The sequence below is a fragment of the Eublepharis macularius genome, chromosome 8 (assembly GCF_028583425.1).
Source record: "Eublepharis macularius isolate TG4126 chromosome 8, MPM_Emac_v1.0, whole genome shotgun sequence".
Lineage (NCBI taxonomy): Eukaryota > Metazoa > Chordata > Lepidosauria > Squamata > Eublepharidae > Eublepharis > Eublepharis macularius.
This window is the reverse complement of record NC_072797.1, coordinates 51,527,385-51,553,432: the sequence shown is the minus strand read 5'-3', so window position 1 is coordinate 51,553,432 and position 26,048 is coordinate 51,527,385. Positions and strand designations below refer to the sequence as shown.

The 26,048-nt window shown below is 40.5% G+C and overlaps 1 protein-coding gene across 1 annotated transcript in view; it reads right to left on the bottom strand.

Annotated features, from left to right (window-relative positions):
• Positions 1-26,048, bottom strand: part of ADGRV1 (adhesion G protein-coupled receptor V1) — a 428,595-nt gene that overhangs the window by 102,582 nt on the left and 299,965 nt on the right. Inside the window, exon 85 of the mRNA XM_054987564.1 lies at positions 16,490-16,668. Within this exon, the coding sequence (XP_054843539.1) occupies positions 16,490-16,668 (179 nt within the window). The remainder of the gene's footprint in view (positions 1-16,489; positions 16,669-26,048) is intronic.

Here is a 26,048-nt window from a genome sequence, read left to right as displayed (position 1 = left end):
ATATGGAAAGTTATATTCCATAACAATGTTGCATCTATCAAACCCAGAGTTGCATCACAAACTTTTCAACAGTGCTTCAGTATTCAAACATTTTACAGTATCTTCCCCAGATTTCACACAAAACCATCTCAGGTAAAGTGTTCAAGTTCTTTCAACATTACGGATAAAGAACTGAAATGGAGAGATTAATTTTTCCCAAATAAATCTTACACGGTGTAAAATGCATACTTTCCACTTTTGCAACAATTCTTTATCTGATGCTTTCTTATACCCAGGCAGAGTCATGCGGACAGCTCAGCAATTAATCCATCCAAGTGTCTGCTCACCCAAACAATTATCCAGTGACTACTTCTAGGAAGCCAGTGTCATACATGGAAACATTGCATCATGCATGGGTGGCTCCAATGATCCAGAAATATTACACACAGCAAACTTTCTGAATTTAAATCCGCAATTGTGTTATTCACAATCTAAAAATGACTGCTGTATGTGGACTTCATGATCATCTTGCCACAATAAACCACCTCTTCTGTTTTAAACACTCTCAAGGCATATCCCATGGATTCACACCTCTTATTTTGGCAAGGGACGGCACCAACATTTGTTTCGCCTAGAGGTCAATATTTTCAAAGAGTGTTCGAGTGGAACAGGAAAAGTTTGTTTTCACTGAATAGGATTTTTTTCATCAAAGCCATACACCTCCAATGAAGGAAGGAATAAAAAATATTTGGCACCTTGATGTCTGTGATTGCATAACTCTGATGGCACAGAATATAACCCCTAGTAGCATATCTAAAGCACTATGCTGTTCAAGAATAGTGGGTGGGAGAAATCTTTTCTACTCTGTTCATCAGTTGCATTTCCATTGCATTCTATTTCAGAATTTAGGCTGCTACCAGTATAACAACAACATAGGTACATTTCGCACTTGGTTTTTAGAGCGCGTTTGTACCTGTTCCACATCCCATGTTTGCAAGGTTTTCACACTTAAAAGCAGTCATGGGATGCAGTCCCGCTTTTTGTCCGCTGTATCCCCGATTTTTCCCCCTGCGGACATACCCGATGTTTTTTTAAGTTCGCTGCCGACTGGCAGCTGGCCCGCATTTTGCTAATGTGAACACTTTTGCCCCCTTTTTGCTTCTCCCCCCCTCTCCTTTTCCCTGGGAGCTGATTGGTTTGTGCAGAATTAACCACTCCCACCCTCCTCAGCTCTCTGAACTCCTTGTCCACCATTTTTTTTAGTAAAGCGAGGTGAGGGTCATAAGGCTGCTTCTTCGTTGGTTTCCTTCCTCCCGGTATGCATGCTCTTTTATTTTTTTTCAAAAGCCAGGAATGATTCCTAAGCTTGCTGCTAATTCCCTAATAGCTTTAAAAGCAAGGAAAGTGTTAAATAGCTGCTTTCTCCTTCCTCCCTTAGGGTATGCACACACATTCTTTTTTTTTTTTAAGACAAGAATGGGTTGCAATGTTGTAATGTTACTGCACTTTCTTCCTGGCTTTAAAAGCCAGGAAAGGATTAAGTGGCTGCTTTTCCCTCCCTCCCAGGCATGTTTCAGACTTTGCCAAAGAGGGGGGAAAACCCAAGCATTTTGCATAGCCCTTTGGAAACAAGCCTCTGCTTCCTGGGAGGAGATGAATCGGCAGCATTTTAACCCTTTCCTGGCTTGATTAAAAAAAATGAGAGTGGTACATGTTTTCCCTCAGAACTCTGCCACCAATTGCCTCTCCAGTGGGCAGGGGACAGCCCAATCAGCAAAAAGGGGGGAAGGGTTCCAACATTGCAACGTTACTACGCATGCCCAATTTTTTTTAAAAAAGTGTGACGTGAATTGCAAGGCCCCGAAAGCCCAAAATTGCAACGAGGTTTTGAAATGAAGCACAGACACCAAATCGAAATTGCAGTGGACAATGTGAAATGAACAGGCGCAATGCCGAAGCCCCTGCGATCGGGGCGAATGCTCATAAATGGCGGTTTAAAACTTAATTGCGAGAAGAGCCTAAGAAGACCTTAGGGAGGCAAGTGAATCATCTCCCCTTCCTCTCCTTCCATTTCAAAGTTAGGCAATGGCTTTAGGCACCACTATTTTATCACATTTTCAGTACAATCCTTAGAAGAGTTACTCCAGTCAAAGCCCATTGATTTCAATGATCTTAGACTGGAGTAACTCTTCTGAGGATTGCACTGTTTGTCATAGTAATTCTTGCCAATACCACTTGGTAGACATGTAGAGGTCTACCTTTTAAGAAAGTGTATCACAAAATTGTGCTGTAGTCCCGTATCTATGTCAAAATATATATACTTTTCATGCCATGCACTAGAATTACCTCCAGTCTACTGAGCAGTGGAGCAAGCAGCAGTGCAGTACCTTATATTGAGAGCCAGTGGAGACCCAGGCTTGAATCCCTACTCTGCCATGGAAGCTTGCCGAGTGGCCTTGGGCCAGTCACACATCTTTAGCCTAGCCTACTTCACAGGGTTGTTGTAAGTATAAAACGGTAGAGAGGAGAATGATATAAACGAGATTGGGCCCTATTGGGGAGAAAAGCAGGGTATAAATTAAGTAAATAAAGAAATAGTACATTAGAAGGAGGCTGAAGTGTAGAGCTGGCTTAGGGATGCCAGGTCCCTTGGGGGCTAAATTGGAAAGAGGGGGAAGCATGGTATTTACCCTCACATGAACACACGTTTCTGTGCTTTCTCGTCATGCCGGAAAATGATATCATTTTCTGGAATGATAGGAGATCTATGGTTTGCAACAAGGCATGGTTAAGTAAAAATCACCTCTAAACATTTGTTTGGATGGGATTTTTACTTAACCTCACTACAGTAGCTCCCCCGTCATCATCATCATAATATAATAATAACATTTGATTTATATACCACCCTTCATCATGACTTAACACCCATTCAGAGCAGTTTACAAAGTATGTTATTATCCCCACAACAAAACACCCTGTGAGGTGGATGGGGCTGAGAAAGCTAGAAGCTGTGACTGACCCAAGGTCACCCAGCTGGCTTCAAGTAGAGGAGTGGGGAATCAAACCTGTTTCTCCAGATTAGAGTCCTGCGCTCTTAACCACTACACCAAACTGACAACATTTTTTGGCACAATGGGGGAGCACAGGAGCGTGTTTACACATTTCTCCCCCCCCCCACCGCCCCAACACCATTTGCCTTTCCCTTGCTGGCCAGGTCAGTGGAGCAGGGGGTGGCAGGTGGGGGCAGGGGTCTGATAGCCCTAATATGGCTCTGTTCTAGTTAGGCCCACATTCCTCCTCTTCTGTCTGTCCAGGTGTACTGCAAACTCTCATTGCCAGTATCACCAGTTGCCAACCAACAGACTAATGCACTGTCATATTCTGATCAACTTGTGTCCTAAGCAATGATACACATTGTCATGTCAGTTCTTGCTTAATTTCCAAATTATCTGGTTGGAAATATGCGTTTTCCAGTTTATATTGTTTGGCTATATTACAAGCTAAACATTGCTTTCCTCCAAAACCCCTTCCCTCTCTTGGAAGTTTAAAACAAGTATCTTTGCATGCATGATCAGCATTCAGCAGATCAGTCATCAATCATCAGCAGTTCCGTAGCTCCATACATAGAAGTTCCTTAATGTTCAACCCCTTACTCTTAATAAAAATGTTCTCTTCGCTGTTAATTATGTCACTACGGCTGCAATCCTAAGGACACTTCCCTGGAACAAGCTCCATTGAATAACATGGAACTTACTTCTGAGTAAACTTGGTTAGGATTGCTCCCAATGCCACCTGAGCAGCCATTTTTATGAGAAGTATCTTCTTTTGATTGTTTCTTATAAACATCATGTGTTGATTGTCATCTAGATTGAAAACACTCTCTTATTCTGAAGGGTTATTTTGTGGAGGCTTTCATTTCCCAGCAGCTCTCTCCATAGCAGGCAGGCGCTGGGGAGTAAGTGCAGGGCAGGTGAAACCAAACTACTGTTCACCAATTGCATATACACCAATTTTACAAACAAGAAGAAAATCTCAGAAAATTGATAAGATTTTCTTCTACAGTATTGCTAAGAAAGCTCATGAATCCTAAGATGTTCCTAACAGAGCCAAACATATCTCCACTCAACTCAGTTTGAAACCAACTTGGAAATTTCCTGAGTAAAGATTTTTTAAAAGTGCATTTGTTCTTGTACCTGAGCCTATATGTCCACTTCCTGAACTCACATGATAATGAAGCAATCACATTTTTAACAGTTTTTACAGCACATATTTAATATTGTAGAATATATTATACCATGATGCTGCATGAAGGCACAGACTCTGCCCTGTATAACTTGGGCCAAAAAACCTAACCAAAATAGGCATCAGCTACAGATTATCAATTACAATGATGATTCATAACAACATGTATGGGGTATTTTTGATGCAGCAAATGCATAGTAATTCACTGTGTCTGAAAGTGTATGGTGATTATTAGAAATCTGTTAATGAAGATTACTGGTTTCCTCCTAATAGATTTGTAGCATCAGAATTACATTGACTTCAAATTGAGACACATGGGCATCATTTCATTCTCAGCCTTAGTATCTGGATAATCTCTTGAGTAGTGTGATACCAGCTGTTCCATCATCATTACAAGAAAAACTATAGTGTTCACTGTGATCAGTGTAGAAATGGAAGCCAAATAAGTCAATTGGGGGATGATCTTAAGTCTGCTTATTAAAATTAAGAAGACGCAGTGAAATTAGCGAAATTTATCCTAACCAAAAGGAATAAAACATAAGCCTGAAAACAATGCTTCAGGCAGGGAATATAGTATTTAAAACTTTTCATTATCTGTACTGCCCAATACAGCTGCTGAAGTACTAATTCAGGTCTGAAGTTAGGTTTTCCCATTGCATGGCCTCACTACTGCCAGGTAAGATTTCCAAAGAGGAGGATTTGGTGAGGTGAGGAAGGAGCTCATAAGGATTTGAGATACCCACAAACCCTGCTGAGCTTTGGGAGCATAACTGAGCCACAGTTCAGAGGGAGGTTAAATTTGAAAAACCTTAATTTGGGCCTGAGACAAATTAGCTCAATTGAGATGAGCCCATTCTCAACTGAGCCTGGAGGAGCTTGCCCACCAACATCTAAAACTACATACAGGACTTTGCTTGCTCAAGGTGTCTGTCAGGAAATCCTGCAACTCGGTGTCCTTAGGGTACAGAGTCTAGTCTGGAATTCAGATTCTGATTAAATGCTGGATATGATTCTTACTATTAGTTTTACATTTTGCAGATTTCCCTGCAAGATTGTTAAGAGTGCCACATACATTAAAAACAACACTAAGATCTATTCCACTGCATTTATTTTCATCTTCTGTTGAGCATGGAAATCACGAAATTGCAGATGCTCTCTGTAATGATTTTCTTAGTTTTGAACCACCCTGTAATGATTTTCTGTTGGTTTTTACCCTTTTTAAACCTTTGTTTTTGGACCTTTGATCAAGCTCCACCTTTCTTTACCTTAAACCTATACCTCAGGAAGGCTTTGGTCACAACTAGACATGGGCACGAACAGAAAAAAACCCCACGAACATGCCATCCACGAACAACAAACAACGAACATTGACGAACAAGACCTGTTCACGAACATGTTCGTTGTTCATTGTTCGTGGGGACCAGCAGGCTCTCCTCCAGCAATCAAGATCCCTACCACACCACTCCCAGAAACCCTACCTGAGCAGACAGCAGGAAATGTACCAATAATAAACATTAGTTTGGCCCCAGAGCCTGGCAGCAGCCCTGGAACCTGAAGGGGTAGATCCCTATCCCACCACACACAAAGAAAATTCAAGCTCCAGTGCACTTTCCCTGTCTCTCTCTCAAAATGCCAACAGCAACTGCCTCTCCCTTGCTGCCTGCAAAACCAGAGCTGGGAGCTCCCCTCCCCCCTGCTCTTTGCTTCCTTGTAACAAATTTGGAGCTCCACACTTGAAAGGAAGACCTGCCTATCAAGCTAAATTGGGCTTAGATTGGGGTTTCCAGGGCAACAGCAGGAGTTCAGACAGAGTTCAGACAGTCCCTGCCTCCGGCTGCGAAGGGAATTGATTGCAGGTGCCAGATTATCTGGTTTGACGAACAGCAACGAACAAGGCTTGCAACGACCACCTGTTCGTTTAGAATGGAGCCTCACAAACAGCTTGTTCACAAACAGCTGATTGGGCTGTTCGTGGCTTTTTTTTAGTTCGTATTGCTGTTCGTGCCCATCTCTAGTCACAACCAACACTCTTTTATTTCTACTCACACAGAGCTTCAGGTGTTCTCTATTTTACTCAGGCTTTTACCTCAAGACCACCTTCTCTTTTTTTGTTTGTGTGACCTATATATTGCAGCCTCCCTGACTCCCTCAGTGCCATCAAAGGCTTTTACCTCCGATATCCTCAATTTAACTGGTAATATAGAAAGGCTTGTTATAGTTGGTAGTTTGAAAGAACAGTCAGCATGTGAGATGGTTCTAAGGTTAAAAAAAGGATCTTTTTTTCCTTAAACAAATCAGACTCAGTCACACTGAGTAATTTTCCACACAGGTCTTCACTAAAAGAATAAACTCTCTTTTCATTCATACAAATATGGATTCACTCAGGGCTTTGTACACAGCTTGCCTGACCTATATAGACTAATCTGTCTCTCAGATATACACAGACTGATCCAGGCTAACACACAGTTTGCCTGACTTAGATAAGAATTAGGCCCTCAGGCTTCTACACAGTTTGCCTGATTTAGTCAGAATTCTTTCTGGTTGCTTAACTCTCTCTCAGAAACACACAGATTCTCTTCAGGCTCCATGGAGTTTGCCTGACTCAACTAAAATCTCTCAGAACTTCATACAGACAGGTTCCACATAGATTGCCTGACTAAACAAAAATGAACACTTTCTCTCAGCACCTGCATATGGCTACTCTTCAATATTTCCTCAGAGGCCTGCATTCAAATGCACAGTGAGAAATTAAAACCCTCACGTTAACCAGCAGAAACAAAATCCAAATTAAATACCTTACAGGCAAAAACATAACACTCTAATAATCCTGATTGTAAAGAAAACATCTGTCTGAAGTAAAAATGTATCTGAAGTTCATATCATGTTAGGGTTGCGAGGTACCCTTACTCTCCTAGTAGGAGGCAAGGATCCAGTACCGTCAATGGTGTTGAAATCTTCGTGTGCATACAGAACACCGGAGGCAGATGATTGCCAGGTGACTTGTAATATCCCTCTGATTGCCAAAAGTTACTGGGCAATGGGGCATACTGCTGGGAGTTTGCCTGCCACCAGCGGGCACCTGGGGAGCATACATGAGATGGATCCCAAGGATCCTTTCTGCTAACTTCCTTGGATGCAAGGAGCCTACCTTTAATGCAAGATGATCTGACAATGGAAAAGCTTTCTGATGGTGGAAATATCCTCTAGTAGAGGAAAGGATCTGCATAACCCAAGCCAAAATTTCGCACTGAATAAATCTTCCCTTTCCTCAGTCCATTTTCTGGGGCCTCAGTGTTCTCACTTTCAGAAGTGAGGTACCTGGGACACTGTTTTCTCTATTCTGTTGACAAAAATGTTGAACTCTTGAGATCTGTCAGGTGCTAAATCAGTTTTAGGTACCATGAGAAAATGTTTCTATATTTCCATGCCTTTATTTCTCCATACCTTGTTCCTTTTTCTCATTGGAATTTTTTAACGACTGGCCTACTGTTTTATGTCAGCTGGCTCTCAGAGTTTATTGATAATTTTAAAATCAAATGTGACTGATTTTACCTTTCTTAAAAATATGTTGCTTTAATTATATTTTGCTTCTAGATTTTATTGTTGTATTTTAGTTTGTTTTTATGATGTTGTGAACAACCTTAGAAATACTGAAAGTACATGACAAATATTTATATAACAAAACATTACAAAATAGTCTCCATGGCAATGAGTTCTCAAAATGTTTGAAAATTGCTGCCAGTTAATTTCATTACTGCCTCCAGACTTTTGTAATCGGAGGCTGAAAAAAAGATAAAATTTCTCTGGAAGTTAGAGCATGGTATTTATATTACAGCGTTACTATTTTCAATATTTGGAAGCATTTGGTGACTGTCTTACTGACACCTGCTAAGGCTTATCATGTAAACGAGGTTGTCATGTAAGCACTCATCATTATAAGAGCTAAACTACACAAGACGCCCAGCACATGTCCTTCATGTGTTGGGTTCCTGAAAGTTTCCCTGGGAAGTAGTCTGATAAAGAATGGCCGCTCAATGCGATTCTCCTCCCAGGTCGGCTGCTCTCCCTCACCTCTTGCTCCCTTGCTCTTTGCAGTTGCTCCTCACCCGCACTTCATGGGGCAAATGGAGCTTGCTTTTTTTGTTGTTTTAAAGATGCATCTCAGCAGATAGTTATGGGGGGGGGGTAGCTGTTCTTCCTTCTCCTTCTCCTCTCCCTTTTCCTTCCAAAGGTACTGTAATCACTTTACCAGCTTTGCAAGAGAGTGAAGGGGAAAAAAAGCAGGAACCTCAGCACTGGGGAGATAGGACTCCCCCTGTGGTGCTGCAGGTCACTCTTTTTCTCCTAGTCCAGTTCAGGGCGACTCATGCTTTTCTTCCTCTGGCAGGCAGCATGGGGAAGGGAGAAAAGACTGAATTCCAGCAGTGAGGAACAGAAGGGAAATGGCATGATCAGCAACAGGGATAGGAGGGGGGAGGAAGAAAGAGAGTCAACAGAGTAAGTGGGATTACTTTACTGCTGCTGTTGGTTTATAATACTGTTCTGAAACTAGGGATCCCAGACTCCCGGAGGGGGCGGGGCATCCCCCACCCCCACTCCGCCCCCACTTACCTAACCGGCAGAGGGGCGCACACCTTCCCTGCGGGCTCCCCCGTGGCGCTGCGCACTCCCGTGCACAAAAGCCACCAGGATTGGGCCCGTTTTGGCCCAGATTGGGGCCGCTGGGGTGCATGGGAGTGCTCCTGTGCTCCACAGAGCCTGAAAACGGGCATGGCAAACCAGGGTCATTTTTGGGCGCTATGGAGTGCAGGAGAGTTCCTGCGCTCCACAGAGCCCCCAGATGGATCCGTTCTGCCGTGGATCCGGTCTGTTTTGAGGCGCTGCGGAGCACAGGAGCGCTCTGCAGCGCCTCAAAAACAGGCCCATCTGCACTGAAACGAGCCCATTTTGAGGCGCTGCAGAGCACAGGAGCACTCCTGCGCTCCGCAGCACCTCTAAACAGGCCCAATCCGCGGCAGAACGGGCCTGTTTTCAGGCGCTGTGGAGTGCAAAAATGCTCCTGCGCTCCACAGCACCTCAAAAATGGGCCCATTTCAGTGCGGATCAGGCCCGTTTTGAGCCCCTGTGGAGCCTGGACGTGCTCCCAGGGGATGCACGATGACATCACTTCTGAAGTGATGTCATTGCGCCTGTAGGGCCGCACGCACACCCCCTCTCCACCAAGTTAAGTGCCAGGCCCCTATCCCCTGTCCAGAGGCTGAGGGGGCCTGGCAACCCTATCTGAAACTGTTCAGTTTGTTATTGGATTTTAAATTGGTTGTATTAGATTTTTTAAAAAGAATTTCACAAGCTGCTTGCAGCACTTAAATAAAAAGCCAGGATATATATGACATAAGACATAAATGTTTTTGTCTTACTTTTGAAGTTAAGTTTGCATTCATAATCACCTTTTGGCTCACACAATGACAGTAGGTAGGTCCTGTTGGTATAAATAGAACACTAAAAAAACTTTGTGCAGGCTTGTAGGCATTATTTTAATTTATACCTGGACATTATTTTTACCTTGGGAAAGTACTGTTTATATGGAGAACTAAGTGATACATTTTAGACTGTTTTAGAATTTTAAAATTAAAACAGCAAAACTCAGAATTTGGAAACCTTAAAAGTAGTAAGGGATGGGAGAACGGTTACTAACATCCTTTCCATGCTCCCAAGGAAGAAACTTGGAAAACTGCTTTGCTCATTTGATAAACAGTCAGGTCTATTATGTTAAAGGATACTAGAGTTCTCTCAGACATGTAGGCTCCAAAGGAACTGCAAATATCTTATCTTGTATTTCCCAAGAGGGGGGAAACTACATCCCTGCCCCTTCGTAATAAGGCCAGACTTCAACTTTCTTCTACACATGTTATTCTTTATTTGTTGTGTCATTTTTATTTATATTATTTTTTGTTCTAAGTTGTGTTGGGGGGTAACACATAGAAAAATGGGATATATTTTCATCCTGCCCCCTTTTCAACTTCTCCATTGACACTGCAAACCTAAGCAGAGTTATATCCTTCTAATGCCATTAACGTAAATGGGCTTGAAAGAGTACAACACTCCTTAGGATTGTACTGTGAGTCACCCATTGAAAGTTGTCCAAGTCACTGCTTGTTCCTTCTTCCATCTGTCTCAAATGGGAAGACCTAAGAAGCTCCAAACTCTGCCAGTTAGGGAAGGCTCTGTTTCCATAAAGAGGGGATAATTAATATGGTTGTACTGGGGGAAAAGAATGAATATAAAAGCCAGGTTGAGCAAGTTACTAGATAGTCTACGTTCCACTTTATCCATTTTCTTTTCAATAAACTCAAAGGAAAATCCACCACAGAATTATTATTTTCAGTATTTTTAACTTGCTTATACTGTAAGTGGAGATAGTCAAAAGGTTAAAAAGTCGTTATGTGACAGGTCATTGCAGTGACCTGTACCCAAGTCTTTTCCAGCACTTCCTTTTTCAGTGTTTGCCGTTTAAATGGCCAATTTGTTTCATTTCTGGCCTCAACTCATCAGGCTTCTTTGTTTTTGTTTTTTTAACTCTACCTGCTGTGGTTTTGAAAATAAAGAGCTGCTGGCAACCAGCAAAATAATCTGAGGTAACCTATCTAAAAATAAATGTGTGCTGATCACATTTTCCTCTTTTTTTAAAAAAACTACATGACTACCATAAAGCATTCAGAGGTAGCATAAAAGCATTCAGAGGTAGCATAAAATCGTTTCTCTTTGCTGCAGAAAATTCCTACTGTATTTTTTTCTGCTACTGAAATGTGAAGCCTCAGGAAACTAGTGTTGAAAGCACCCAGCTCTTCCCAACCTCCACCCCTAAAAGCTCCAGGAATTTCTCAACCTGGAGCTGACAACCCTAAAACATGCCCTAGGTCACAAAACCCAAGGTTCTACACACAACCTGATAAAGTCACTGTTACAGCTACCTGAGACAGCCCTAGGCCCTTTCCCTAAGTTAAAAGAATGTTTGTTTCACAGACACATTTAAAACTGCCCAGAAGGACTACATGGCACGAAGGGGCAGGAGTAAGAGGAGCTCCTTTACCCATATCCATCATGCTATTTTCCTGCATTAAATTGCCCCTTTAGCAGTTTTTTCACCATTATTAGATGGTAGACCAAAATAGTGGTTAGCTAGCAGAAGGGGATGTCATTAACTGTGATTCCAAGGAATACTTCAGGAAAAATATATTTGACTTTGAAAATATTATTTTTCATTTTTAAATTGTTAGGCTTTAAGATACAAACATTTGATTTCCAAACAGAAATGGAATTTGAATTGAAATAGGTTACTGAGGTTAAATATAATTGTAATACAGTCCACATTTATTTTGCATCAGAAGGATACAAAATCCTTTTAAAAGTACAATATTTGTCACTTTTTAGAACCACTTTATAGCAGTCAGTACTGACAAGCAAGGATGTTTAAAGTAGTTATAAAAAATAGGAGAACTCAGGCGAGAGTCACCTCTTGCTCTTCCTGATTCCCACCACTGTCCATCACTGAGTGTTTTAACAGAAAAAGAAAGAAGAAAAAATAGATGAAGAATCTGCTCCTGGGATTCATAAGTGATCTACAATGCCATCTAAACATGGCTACTCAGAATCCTACTCATGTCTGTTCAATGGGGCTTACTCTCAGGCAAGTGTTCTTAGGATTGCTCTGTTGTAGATTTTAAATCCACATTCTGATAAACTTTCAGAAAGTTTAAAAATCCGAGGATGACATAGTTAAAGGATCACCTCTCATGATATGAACATGGGCAATCACAACAGGATCTCCGAGCATTCCCCTTGCTCTTCAGGATACTATCTGCTACTGTCTGGGTCTGAGGTCTTCTCTGTCCTGGAAAGGGTGAGGGAGGTAATTATTTTTGGGATCTTCTGGCAATATGAGACAGACTTATTCAAAAGAGCTTATGGGCAGCTTGGAAACTATAGAGGTGGGCTTTGACTTACCTGTTCTAATTGTTTTAATGATGTATTTTAATAAATGATTATTTTTGTATTGTTATTGTTGTTACCCATCTTGTGCTGCATGGTGCCAGAGGAAAGGTGGGACATTTATGGTATATAAATGTATGTATATAAATACATACATAAATAAAGCCACTGAACTTAACTTAACCGTTTTATTTACGTATTGCAAGGAGTGAATCAGAAGTTCAAATGCAGAAGTTCAAATTCTCCTTTTCCAATGAGTTTGCAACCAGCTATTTAGAAAGAACAAGAAGAAGCATTAGGTGTTCTTAATATCCCAAATTAAAATACTAGTTTCACAGAAGTAGAGGAAAAAACTGGCTTTTGTTTTGTTTCAGACTAAAGAAAAAAATGTTTTCAGCAGAAATGAATAGCTATAACATAAACATTATTTGTGAGAATGCTAATAATTAATCATATGATTAAAAGAAGAAAAACTGCTCCTAGCTTTAAACAATAATAACAATAACAGTGTGCAAAATAAGCAGAGGTAATGTTTCTGGAAGAAAACCATTTAGTTAATATATACGCTTATTAGAAAAATTTGTAATGGTCATAGGTATGTGTGTTTGTGTGTATGAACTAATACAGCAATTCCTTTGTGTTTGTATTTCCAGTGTGTGTGTGCATGTGTTGGAAAAACAAACACACTGGAATTGCTATTTTAGTTGATGACAGCACTGGAACGCCAAAAGGGAACTAGTAGACAAAGATGGTAGGTGTACGTTGGCTAAAGAGCTGCTACCCAGCATTATCACCTTTACTCTCATTAGAATCTATAGACTTAACTGTAGTTGATAATTAACAGGGTTGACTTCTCAGTAAAACAATATTTTGTCATTTAGAAAAGGAGAAAATTGGATTTTGCCAGATGATTGAAATAAGATGGTTTATCTTTGTTTAGATAAATCCAGAAGTTATAATTAGAGATGGGTACAAACTGCATTATGAGCATCAAAACCACACAAAAATGGCGATTGCGCGATCGTGACCCGGCGGATCGTAATCGTCCACGGCCAACGATCTAGCGGTCGGGAGAGGCCTGGATCGTGGCGTTTGGGCTCAGTTCGGGAATCCAGACACTCAGGTGCCAGCAATCTATTCCCCTGGCAACGGAGCCAGGGGAATGCCTGAGCTCTGTCTGCCCTCCTTCTGTCACCCTGGAAACCCCAATGGAAGCCCAGCTTTCCTTGATCAGCACTTCTTCCTTCCAACCATGGAGCTGCAAAGCAGTTACAAGTTGGGAGAAGACAACCAGGGGAGGGAGGGGGAAGGGGGTGTTCTGTAGCCATGGGCACTCCAATCTCATCCCTGCAAACCCTGATAGGCAGCTCTGATGGCCAAACACAGACCTCCTGTGTTGCTGAATGGGACCCATGCTTATAAATAGCCATGGGCTGGGAACAGCGGCGTGCCCCGCTGCGTTTTCCACGATCCATGATCTGGGTTTGGTTCGGGGATGGGAGATGGTCGTTGCTGTTTGGGAATTCGGGATCATGGTCCACACCGAACCACGATCCGTTGGTTTGATAAATTTTTTTGGTTCGTGCCCATGTCTAGTTATAATGTCAAAATGGTATTCCTAGCATATTTCAAAAATGTAAGCGAGACAGGATGTTTGAATGGTACATCCTATAGCTTGTATCCAGAGAATTATGAATTGAATGGAATGACAGAACGGATCCTCTCCTCCTCCTTGCTGTGAACCTCTGTTGCCCACCAAAAGCTTTTCCAATGCTTTTCCAAAGCTTTGAGAACAGTGCAGGATGTAGGATGATGGGCTGAAATGGGAGGGAAATTGGTGGAAATTGCCTTCCACTTGCACTAGTGGAAGTGCCCTTATACCTTCAGCAAAGTAGAGGAAGGACAAAGCACCTCCAAAATCAGCTCCTGAGAACTGGGGGACTTCAGCAACAGTATGAGATGCAGTGTGTGTGTGGGGGGGGAGGTCTATTTCTCAAGTAAGAAAAAAATGGAAATTGCACCCCACGCTTGAACAAACAGTTCAGGACTGGATCAAACCCAATGTGTGTAGAAGAAATGGTGTTTACATGAAAGTAGTTGAAAAATACTATTTATTGGTATTAGAATACTCAATGTCATAATCTAAAAGTAGTGTTTTTGCCCATTTACTGTAATAAAATACATGTTCCTTTAAAAGTTGAAGTTAGTTAAAAGATCTAACAAACATCAGGAATGACTTGTCTCTCTTTCATCCGCAGTGATGTGAACATGGTAAATATTAATGTTGTCACTTCAAGTTCACAGTTTTGTAGAGAAACACTGTACAAGGCCCATGATAGGAAGGGAAGGGTGTGTATCTGAGAACATCCTGGAACATCTTGATCTCACTTATACAGGCAGGCTTGTTATAACAGAGGCTGATATAACAATCATGAGATGATAATCTCAGTCTTGGCTAGGAATTAATCCCTTAGCTCGAGGGGGGCAGTGAGCAGTATGAGTGAGTAGTGCACTAGAGCCCAATTTTTCCTTTCCAGCTTTCCTTTCTCTAGCTGATCTACTGGTTCCAGAGTCATGCTTTTCCATTCCATTCCTGACTAGGCATCTTTCTCTCACATCATCAAACACGCCTAAAAAAGTAGCTGAAAACGACTACCTAGGCTAATATGAACCACAGCAGAGAACTGCAAGATATCGGCTATATATGTTCTTCCAAAGTGAAAAAGAAGCTCCAAAGAGCAGGGTGAAGGGGAAATGCAGCTGAGTAAATGCTGAAATTCCCATGTGTCTATGTCTGAGGTGAAGTTAAACTTATAGCTTTAGTAAGACTTGTTTTCTCATTCACATTTGTTCTGCATTTATTGCTTCTCTCCAAGTAACTGTTCTCTTAAAGGGGAAGGAGGATAGTCCTAAAATGAACCAGGTTGCCTAGTCCGACACCAGCAGGAGACCGGGGCGGGGGACAGTATATGGGGTTGAAACTCAGTAATTCTAGGGAAATATAACTCCCTTCAAATTACCAGAAACTTTATGGCAAAAGTACAGGCTCAATGCTATATGCCCAAAGGCAATATTTAAAAAAATTCTCCCAATGCCCTTCAAAACAGTGGCAGGAAATGGGAGATACTGGACTGGCAAACCTAGCCACAATACTTTTTATTCTGTGGAACCTGATTAACAATTCTGCAGTTTTGGTTTCTCTAAAAATTAAAAACCTTTTTGAAAAACTTTAGGGCTCAATTCAGACCCTATGGTTAGTATGATAAACCAGATGTGGGCCATTTTACTAACTACAGGTTGTTAGGGTCTGCCATAACAGAATCTGAAATTATTGTTTGACGTTGATTTAATAACCACAGTTAGTCTTAACTATGGTTTTCTGTGCAGAATGAATGCAGACACCCAGGTATGATTCCCAGAGCTACCACTGTGCACTTCCAAGCTACAGACACTTGATCAGAATGGAAGTAATGAAATCAGCATTTGCTGAGGCAAACCAAGATTTGAGTGATCATCTGTAAGCCAAATCCTGGCTTCAGAAAATGACCATAATATTAATAAAAGACAAACAAACCATTGTTTGGTGTTAAACCTGAATAGATCTTTAAACTATATAATAAGAGCTGAAACAGACGTTATGAATTACACGTGTGAAGCTATCCAACTTCACCGTAATCTTTCCTTCTTCCAAATATGAAGTATGAAACCAACTCATTGGTTTTTACTTTGGATAATCCAAGGAAGTGGAAAAGAATTGGAAATGGCTGCAAAGCACTGCAGATATTAGCACATGTACCACCTGAATATCATAGTCTGTTAAAAAAATAAAAGGATACTGTTTGACAATCTTAGTTTTGCATAGTCTAGATTAGGGGTGTGCACCTTAAAAAGATTTGGGTTTCCTGATAATTCAGGATAACCTGAATCCTGAAGTGGCAAGCCTTCCTCCCCCTCCCATTGGATAAAAAAGTGGCAGGGTGGGAAGTTTGAAACTTTTCTTGCTGTTTGTTGTTACAGAAGCCAGTACAAGACTTATCGATACATCCTGCACAGGTATTGTCAAGGCTTTTTTTGGCAGTCCAGTCGGGAAGCTTTGCTTCGGGAGTTCCAAATCAGCTCAGCAATGCTGGAGCCAATTTGGGAATCCCGAATCTTTCCAAATCAGGCCTGGAAATCTGAAGCACACACTCCTAGTCTAGACCACAGATAAAGCAAGAAGAATAATGCACAAATGTCCACTCAATCTGTGGCATGAATGTTTTCATATATAGAGACTTACAGATCATTGTGGACCAGGCCATAAATCTGTGACACGTTGTGATGATAGATTCCTCGGAGGATAATTAAAAGCAGAACAACAACAAAAGCTGGAAGACCCCAACCCAGAAGAAAAAACATCAGATAACGCCGTTCCGTGTGTTCATCATTCATCACCAGGACATACCAGAAATTAACAGCCTAGAAAAATAATAGAAAACTGGATCAATAATGTATATATGAATTACTAACTAGTCTATAAAATAAAAAAATTCAGAAACATATCACTGTAAACATTCAATAACAAACTGGTTAAAAAAAATCTCAAATCTTGAAAGTGGTATTTATGGGATTTTTGATCTGAGTTAAGTATGCAATCATCCTGCCACAGCAAGATACTAATTCAGCAAAATCACTACAAATTCTTCTTGGGACAAACCCTCTTATTTTTATGAGTTTCAAATGTTGACAACAAATATAATATCATAGTGATGCCTAATTACATTGTAGACAACAGGCCAGTCATACAGATCTAATATGAATAATTAGAACACAGTCAAACCCCATTTAAGTAGTTTTAATACAGATGGAAATTTTTACCACAAATATATACTATGTTGATTTGTTTGTTTATTTAATTCAGTTTTACTTGTCTTTCTCCCCAATGGGGATCAAAAGCAGCTTATACCATTCTCCTCTCCTCCAGTTTTTCCCCACAACAACCCTGTGAGGTAGGTTAGGCTGAGAGAGTATGACATGTCCAAGATCACTCAGCAAGCTTCCATGGCAGAGTTGGGATTTGAACCTGGGTCTCCCAGATCCTAGTCTGGCACTCTTACCGTTATACCATGTCCCCCCGCTCCCAGCTCTGTGTTGCATACTTCATATTCATGCATGAGCAGACAAAGAAAACTGCTGAGGGGTAACATGGTGAACTTGAAAATAAAGACCGCAGCATCAAAAGATGCACTTTAAGATCAGGAGCAAAGCCACAGCATCAAAAGCCTCTTGTCAACAATCATGCACATCATCTATTGAAAGCAGAAGTCATCTGCTTCCAAATCACCTCATAGTTCATTAGCTAAGTGCTCTACAGGTGACAGAGAGTAAGCCTCAGTCTCAATTCAGTTTCCCTCACCACACCTACAACCCTACTGGGAACCAAGATCCGATGTAACACTGCCACAATGAGTAAGATTCATCTACCATGAAAAGGGGATTTATGTGCACAGGCATGTATTCATATTCTCATGCACAATGGGAGAGACAACATGAACTATGGGTTTACGGCAGTGCCTTACGTTGTGTATAACTCTATATGCCTGGACTGTGTTTGAAAAGTTCTTAAGGCAAACAAGTAAAATATATCATGCAAACTGAAGACATTTACCATAAGCACAAACTCAATCAATTTTTAAATGTTCAGTCCTCTCACATCACATCCATTGTTTAGTTACATTATCATTCAAACTGTTCTTGTCCTTAAGAAATGTATTAAGAAATACAGTTAAAAAAGAGACCAGGGAAAAAGAAATTATATCAGGAAGTTAAAATGCTTCAGGAACAGTTAACAGCAATGAGTAATGAAGAATTGGAGTGGAACCTTAAGGGACTGGGTCAGAGGGCGTTTGGAGGTGCAAATGAACCTGGGAGGTATCTGGCATGGCAACTGAAGAAGAGAAGGGAAAAGAAAATAATAAATAGAATTTGCGAAGATAATAAAACGTATTTGGAACAGACTACCATTAGTAGAGCCTTTTACAAATTCTACGCTAAGTTGTATAATAAGAAAGAGGTAAATAAAGAGTCAATAGCGTTATATTTGGAGAAAATGAATCTTCCAGTAATTTCGGAAGCTTGGAGAAATAAACTGAACAGTGAAGTAACAGATGAGGAACTAAACAAGGCAATACAATCTGCAAATCTAGGAAAGGCGCCAGGGCCAGATGGACTTACAGCGAAATTTTATAAGGTAATGGCCAATGAACTGGCACCATTCCTAAAAGAGGTGATCAATGGAGTTTTAAAGGACCAGCGGATTCCAGATACCTGGAATGAAGCGAATATATCATTGATCCCCAAAGAAGGCCAAGACTTGACTAATGTGAAAAACTACAGACCTATATCGCTACTTAACAATGATTATAAAATCTTTGCGAAGATACTGGCGGAGAGACTGAAGGGGTGGCTTACGGAAGTCATTGAGGAGGAACAAGCAGGCTTTTTGCCAGACAGACAAATCAGAGACAATTTAAGGACAGTGATTAATGCTATTGAATATTATGACAAGCGTTGTGACAAAGAGGTTGGTTTCTTCTTCGTTGATGCTGAAAAGGCGTTTGATAATTTAAACTGGGACTTTATGTTTGCCACTATGGAAAAGCTACAATTGGGAGAAAGATTCATTAGAGCAATTAAGGAAATTTACAGAGACCAGACTGCAGCAATTGTGGTGAATGATGAAGCGACTAAGAAATTGATTATAAGTAAAGGAACAAGACAAGGTTGCCCGTTGTCTCCACTGCTGTTCATTTTGGTATTGGAGATCCTGATGATACAAATACGACAAGATGAAAAAATTCGAGGAATTAAAATAAAGGACTATTCATATAAGGTCAGAGCATTTGCGGATGACATAATGTTAATTGTAGAAGACCCATTGGAGAACATGCCAAAAGTGATAGATAAGATTAAGGAGTTCGGAGATTTGGCAGGTTTCTATATTAATAAAAAGAAGTCAAAGATACTATGCAAAAATATGACTAAGCAGAAACAACAATTGTTAACGGAAATAACGGATTGTGAAGTAACAAGTAAGGTGAAATATTTAGGAATCGAACTGACTGCTAAGAATATAGACTTATTTAAAAACAACTATGAAAAACTATGGACTCAGATAGAGAGAGATTTGATTAAATGGAACAGACTAAATTTGTCATGGTTGGGAAGGATTGCAGCAGTTAAGATGAATGTGCTACCAAGAGTAATGTTTTTGCTACAGACAATACCAATCATCAGTGACTCTAAGCAATTTGAGAAATGGCAGAGGAAAATATCAGACTTTGTATGGGCAGGCAAGAAGCCTCGAGTGAAAATGAAAGTTTTACAAGATGCAAAGGAAAGAGGCGGAATGCAACTGCCCAATCTAAGACTTTACCATGACGCAATTTGCTTGGTGTGGTTGAAGGAGTGGATGACGCTAAAGAATAAGAAATTACTAGCCCTAGAGGGATATAAAAAAATATTTGGATGGCACGCATACTTATGGCATGATAAAGTAAAGGCGAACTCGATGTTCCTGCATCACTATATACGGAGAAGTTTATATATAATCTGGAAGAAGTATAGAATCTATCTGGAAGAAGGAACCCATTTGTGGGTAGTTCCATATGAGGTGATAGATCCGAGAGCTGTTGATAATGAGCAACAATGTCTAACTTATAAAGAAATAACTAGAACTGAAGAATCTAAACTCAGAATAAAGACTCAGGAGGAACTATCACCTTATTATGATTGGTTCCAGTATAGACAGATTAGAGATTTATATAACTCGGACTCTGTAAAGGGAGGTATACGAACAGAAAACTCGGAACTAGAGCAGACCCTTCTTAAAGAGGACAAGAAAAGAATATCTAAGGTATACCAAGCACTGCTGAAATGGTATACTGAGGATGAAATAGTTAAAGGACAAATGGTGAAATGGGCCATAAATTTCAACAAAGAAATAACAATGGAGGCATGGGAATACTTGTGGAAGACTACAATGAAGACAACGACATGCACTAGTATTAAAGAGAACATTTACAAAATGATTTACCGTTGGTACATGACACCAAAGAAGATTGCGCTAGGGAATTTGAACACTTCTAATAAATGCTGGAAATGCAGGAAGCATGAGGGCTCCCTCTACCACATATGGTGGACGTGTGAGGTAGCTAGGCAGTACTGGGGGGAAATAATAAGAGAAATGAGTGAGATATTACAATTTCAAATTAATAAGAACCCAGAACTCCTGCTACTAAACTTGGGAATGGAGGGAATTCCAGCCCATCATAGGACGTTGATATTTTACATGACGGCAGCAGCTAGACTTTTGTATGCGCAAAAATGGAAAATACAAGAAGTGCCAACTATTGAAGATTGGATCCACAAATTGCTGTATATGGCAGAAATGGACAAAATGACAAGAAAATTGAGAAACCTGGACTCAGGACAGTTTAACACAGACTGGGAGAAGCTGAAACAATATTTGGAGAAGAAATGGGAGGTGGGAGGAGAACTGTGGCAGTTTGAGAACTACTGAAGTACAATAAAATGTAGAGGGGGGTGACTTTACCGGGGAGGAGAAGAGGTAAAAGAGAATTTCTAAGCAGTTATGATATTAGATTGATATATATAGAATAATAAATAGAATATTGATAGAAAATAATTAATCATAAGGGTTAACTATAAGGATTGATTAACTAATAATATTTTCTTTTTGATTCCGTACAGTGTACCAAACTGAATATGTTTATTTGAAGTTGTATATGAGTCAAATTGATTGATATCATATATAGACTTATGACTGAAGGGGAATAGAAATACTAATGTAAACAAATATAACTAAAATAGAAAGAAGATAGAATGAATAACATATAGAGTATAAGTTAAACTGGTTGATTTATATGAATGTGTGGTTTACATAGTTTATGATATATAGAAATATTTGAAAGTGAAATAATGAAAAATGGGATAAATTGTTTATCCATTATGGAAAATGGGACTCATAGTCAGGGTACAGAGTATTAAAAATAGTTAAAGAAGTATTGCTTAGAATAAAGGGAGAATATATATTTGTTAGATAGAGGAGATTAAAAGGAGTAAGGGAAAAGGGACAAAGGGTTGGAAAACTGTTGGAAGTCAACAAAAAGGGGGAGGAAAGGGAGGGGGTTAGAAATTGGGAAATGGGAATATTGACTGTAATGTGTAAACATTTGATCCTAACCCAATAAAAAAATTTTCAAAAAAAAAAAGAAATGTATTATTTTTAAAAAACACATACATATACACAAAATATACAGAGAAAACTTTTGTCAGATTTCTGATCATGTACAGATAAGTTATAGCATATCAGTCTAAGATCTAGGCCATCTCTGAACGGATGATTACCATATACAAAAGAATATAAGCAACTCATAGTCAAACAGATGTTTAGCATTCTAGAAGACAAGTTTCCTAGCTCAGTGAAATCATTAGCAAGGGCAGACAGAAACAAAAGTAATGAATACATTGTTGTAATAGACTTGGTTTTTGATGTGAGACTGAGCCACATCACAGTTAAGATGTAGACTGAACAGACTTCATCCAATCTGTTCACATAGGACTTCTAGCCCACTTGAAGGGCACATTTAGGGCTGACTGAAATACAGACATTTCATCAAACAAGTCATCAGAGATAAAACACCACAGGCAGAACTTTCATACCTTGTACATCTTAACCACAGTGCTTTTCAATGGACACACTGAAGGGAGTGGAGTAAACATTCTGAACCCCTATATAAAGGAGAAGCCACTAAGGGAAAATTGTTCCCACCACTGCTCCTCTGTCTTAAATCACTCCCTCCCAAACTGGCCTTTCTAAAAATAAACATGTTGTCAGTGAGGTGAAGTTAGCCTCTTATTGAGAGATAAGATACAGAGGACCATGAATATGTGCATCAAATCCTGAATGCCAAGGAGGGTCAAAGGAAGTTCTGTAGCCACAAGATGCTCCTCAGAAAACTTCAACTTGTGAGTTTAGCCTCAAAAGAGGCACTAATGGTTTCTAGGAGGGACACAAGCTCCTCCCAAGTACAAACAACCTTGGAAGGACAGACAGGCATGCATTACATGTATAATCAATTAACAATATCTAATTCTCAATCCAGTCAAATCTGAGGGTACCTAAATCAGCAGACTGGAGCTGTGAACAGACAGGACAGATCTTTCTACAAACCTGAAAAATGTCCCAAGATTGCTGACAAATCTGTGTGTATGTTTGTGTGTGTGTGTGTGGGGGGGTGAATTAGACAGTTTAAAAACTCCAAAATGATAAAAGAAGTACCTGTAGCATTAAGAAAGGGATGTCCTCTGTGGCTGTTGCCAGACAACCACAACAGTTTTGCCTGCATTTCACACTTGGTTTCTGTCAGTAAAAGGCATAGGGTGGGAGGGCTCCTTCCAGGGCTATTTTGGCCATTGAGAGAGGGCTCATTGAGGTAGGGCTGCTATATCCACTGGTGGGGCCAGGGATTCCCCGTTCCCAGCCTCTGCCCTCCCTCACCAGGCCAGTGGGAGGAAAGGCCTGAGGAATGGGCCTGGGAGGCAAGAAATATCCAGAGCCAGTGTGCAGTGGGTGTATTCACACTAGCTGTGATGACGTCACTTCCTTAAGTGACGTCATCACACCCCACCAGTAGCATGGGCGTGCTTTGCATGAACGTAAGATCCTCAAGGTAAATGCCAGGTCCCCCCTCTCCCACAATGAGGGTAAGGGGACCTGGCAACCCTACACTGAGGCCAGGCCCTGCAGCAATCATTGGACATCTTGCTACCATACAACTTGCTTGACTCACCCAGGCTCAGAAGCTATCCTACAAAAAGTCATTGTGGTATAGTGGTTAGAGTTTCAGACTAGAATCTCAAATCATTCTGCTGTGGAAACTCACTGAGAGACCTTAGGCCAGATATACATTATCAGCCTAACTTATCTCACAGGCAGGGTGGATTGGCCATTAAGAGCACCACTGATGAAGACACGGGAGAGTTGACATTGTGAGCACCACTATGTCTATGAAAACATTGTGTAACCTTCTGCGTTTAGCTGAGCACAAGACATTGGCCTTATATTTTATACTTCTCCTACTGTCACTTGGAGCAGCAGCAAGGACAGGTGTCGGCAGGAGGCAGCCTTACCTCTTGGTGGGGCAATGGCCTCCCCCCCACTATCTGGGCTGAGCCCTGCACTATCTGGGCTGAGCCTGAGACGCGGCATGAGAGGCAGTGGTTGGCCTGCAGGAGCCTTGAGCAAAGCATGGTGATGGAAGCACTGCCCAGCCTGCACAAGCCCTGCCCGAGGTGGAACAGTAGGCTTGGTCTTGAAGCTTATTTTATTGACCCTTGTTGCACATAGACATAATGGAATATAATCTAATTTAGGCTGGAGGAAGTTCCTTGAGCCTAAGCAGACTACCTCCAATCGCTTCCATTGGAAGAAGCTGGAGGAACAGTCCTTGGGCTAGAGAGAGCCTTCAAACTTTGGTCAGTGGAATGGTGGGATACATGCCAATACACCTGATGGGGTTGTGTGCAAAGGTTTCATTGCTTTAATGGAATCTTCAATAAATTGAAAACATCTCTTCTAATGCAGGAAGGCTCCTTGCACCTAAGGAAGGGTCTATCATAACTGGAACAAAAAGTTTACATCCAACCAGATATGTTTTGGTTTAAATAAGATATGATTCGAGAGCTTCCATAGGACAAGAATTCTCAGAATTCTGCTTCTCAGTGAGAAACAGATGGTTATTTTGTTGTACCTCGGCTAGCACTGCAGAAAATCAGACTAGTAAGTGAAATGGTAAGAAATTGTCTTAGTGTAACTGGGGAAGAAATGTGGTATACTTACAATCAAATCTCTTTCCATTTAATGTACTCCTGTATACTACCTGTGCTTCATGTTGTTTAATGTCAGCCCTAGAATTATGTTCTGTTTCAGCAATTCTTCAGCCCCATTTTGAATCCTTACTAATGCTATGTCTTTGTAAACTTGTATTCATTTACCCTATGACATTGTTTATGGAAATGTTCTTGACAATGTATGGAAATGCCTGCCTTTGTCCTTCCCACTGATGGTACTAATCTCACACTATGTAATACGCTTTGAGTCTCAGTGAGAAAGGCAGACTATAAATGACATAAATAAATAAATAAATAAATAAATTTATAGACTTTCCTCCCATTACTTGCTGAACAGTCATTGTGATACCACTACCACTCCCCCACTCAAGCTTTCTTTTCTCTGCTATCATTTTATAATATATGAGGCTATTTCCTGCCTATAACATTAAAAGAACAAACTGGCAGAAAGCAACCAGCTTCGTGGCCTTGTTGACAAAACTAGGCCATGGTCCAGCTCTAGACAGATGAACCCTGGAATTTATTTATGCCATTCTGTTTAGTCAAGGAGATGTGATCCCATTAATTTTCTCTGTTAGAACACGTCTGCTTATTCATGCAATTCGAATTGTTTCTAAGAACTGGTACTATATGTCCTTAACCTTGTTTTCTCTGTCTAACTATATTTACCTACCTTCTTATCTCTTACCACATGAATGATGACTCGGACTCTACTGGGCCCTACAAAGTTTTGGTCTGTTTGTTATCTCCTGTCCAGTGTCATTTTATCTTGATAGCTATAAGTCTGATCGTCCAAAATTAAATAGGTGAAATACAAACAGATCTAAATTTAGCAAAACCTTTCCTGTTGCTATGGTGTAACAATAACCAACATGTAGAGACCAAAAATGTACAGCTAGTTTCCCACTTTTCAGATGAAGGAACTTTTGTGTTAATATCACACTGGGGAGAAAATTCAAAATGATTGCCTTTTAATATAAAGCTTAATGGAAGCCCAATTAAATATATTTCATGTGAGGGTTTATATTGGGATGGAGGTCTTCAAGCTACTTTTCAGATGACATATTTAATTTGAATTTTTAAAATCTCAAATACTTAAATAGTTACAAGTAGTGCAGACAATATTGTTCGTGCTAAGAAAAAAAATCAAGCTTTATCATGACGACTTTCTGCTCTCTCTGGTAGTGGCAGAACAGAACTTTCCTGTGTCCCCCTAGGGCTGCCAACTTCCAGGTGGTAGCTGGAGATCTCCCAGAATTACAACTGATTTTCAGAGCGCACAGATCAGTTCCTCAGGAGAAAATGGCTGCTTTGGAGTGTGGACTCTGTGGCATTATACCATGCTTAGGTCCCTCCCCTCCAACAAACCTGAACTCTCCAGACTGTACCCCTTAAATCTCCAGGAGCTGGCAATCCTACTCCCCCCTCTCACTGTAATCTCCACAAAATGCTGCTTTTACAGGATAAGAGACCCTGAAGAATTACATGAGGGTAGTCTTTAGCAGAATCAACAGAAATTGACAATTTAGTCTGAATTCAGCAAAATATATTTTACAAACAAATATTTATTGCTTGTTTGATAATAGTAGGTAGTTTCCACAAATGGGAGGATAGTCTTGTATAGTTTTCCCACTGATGCTAGAGCTGCCAGTACAGTACAGAAACAATAGGGCTTCCACAGGGTAGGTTTTCTTGTAGTTTCCCTGCCCCACTCCCCCAGCAGTGGCTATCACCCCTTCCCCATGCAGCACCAGTGCTTATCCAATTTTTTTAAAAATCAGCAATTGAATATCATCATATTGTTACAAGCAGAGAACCTGCAAAGACTTTTGAGGGCACCTCATCTCTCCCCAGTCTTTGTGGGTCCTATGTTTTATCTGTTTATTAAATTGTTTATGAATTTAATTAATGAAGTGCTACATGAA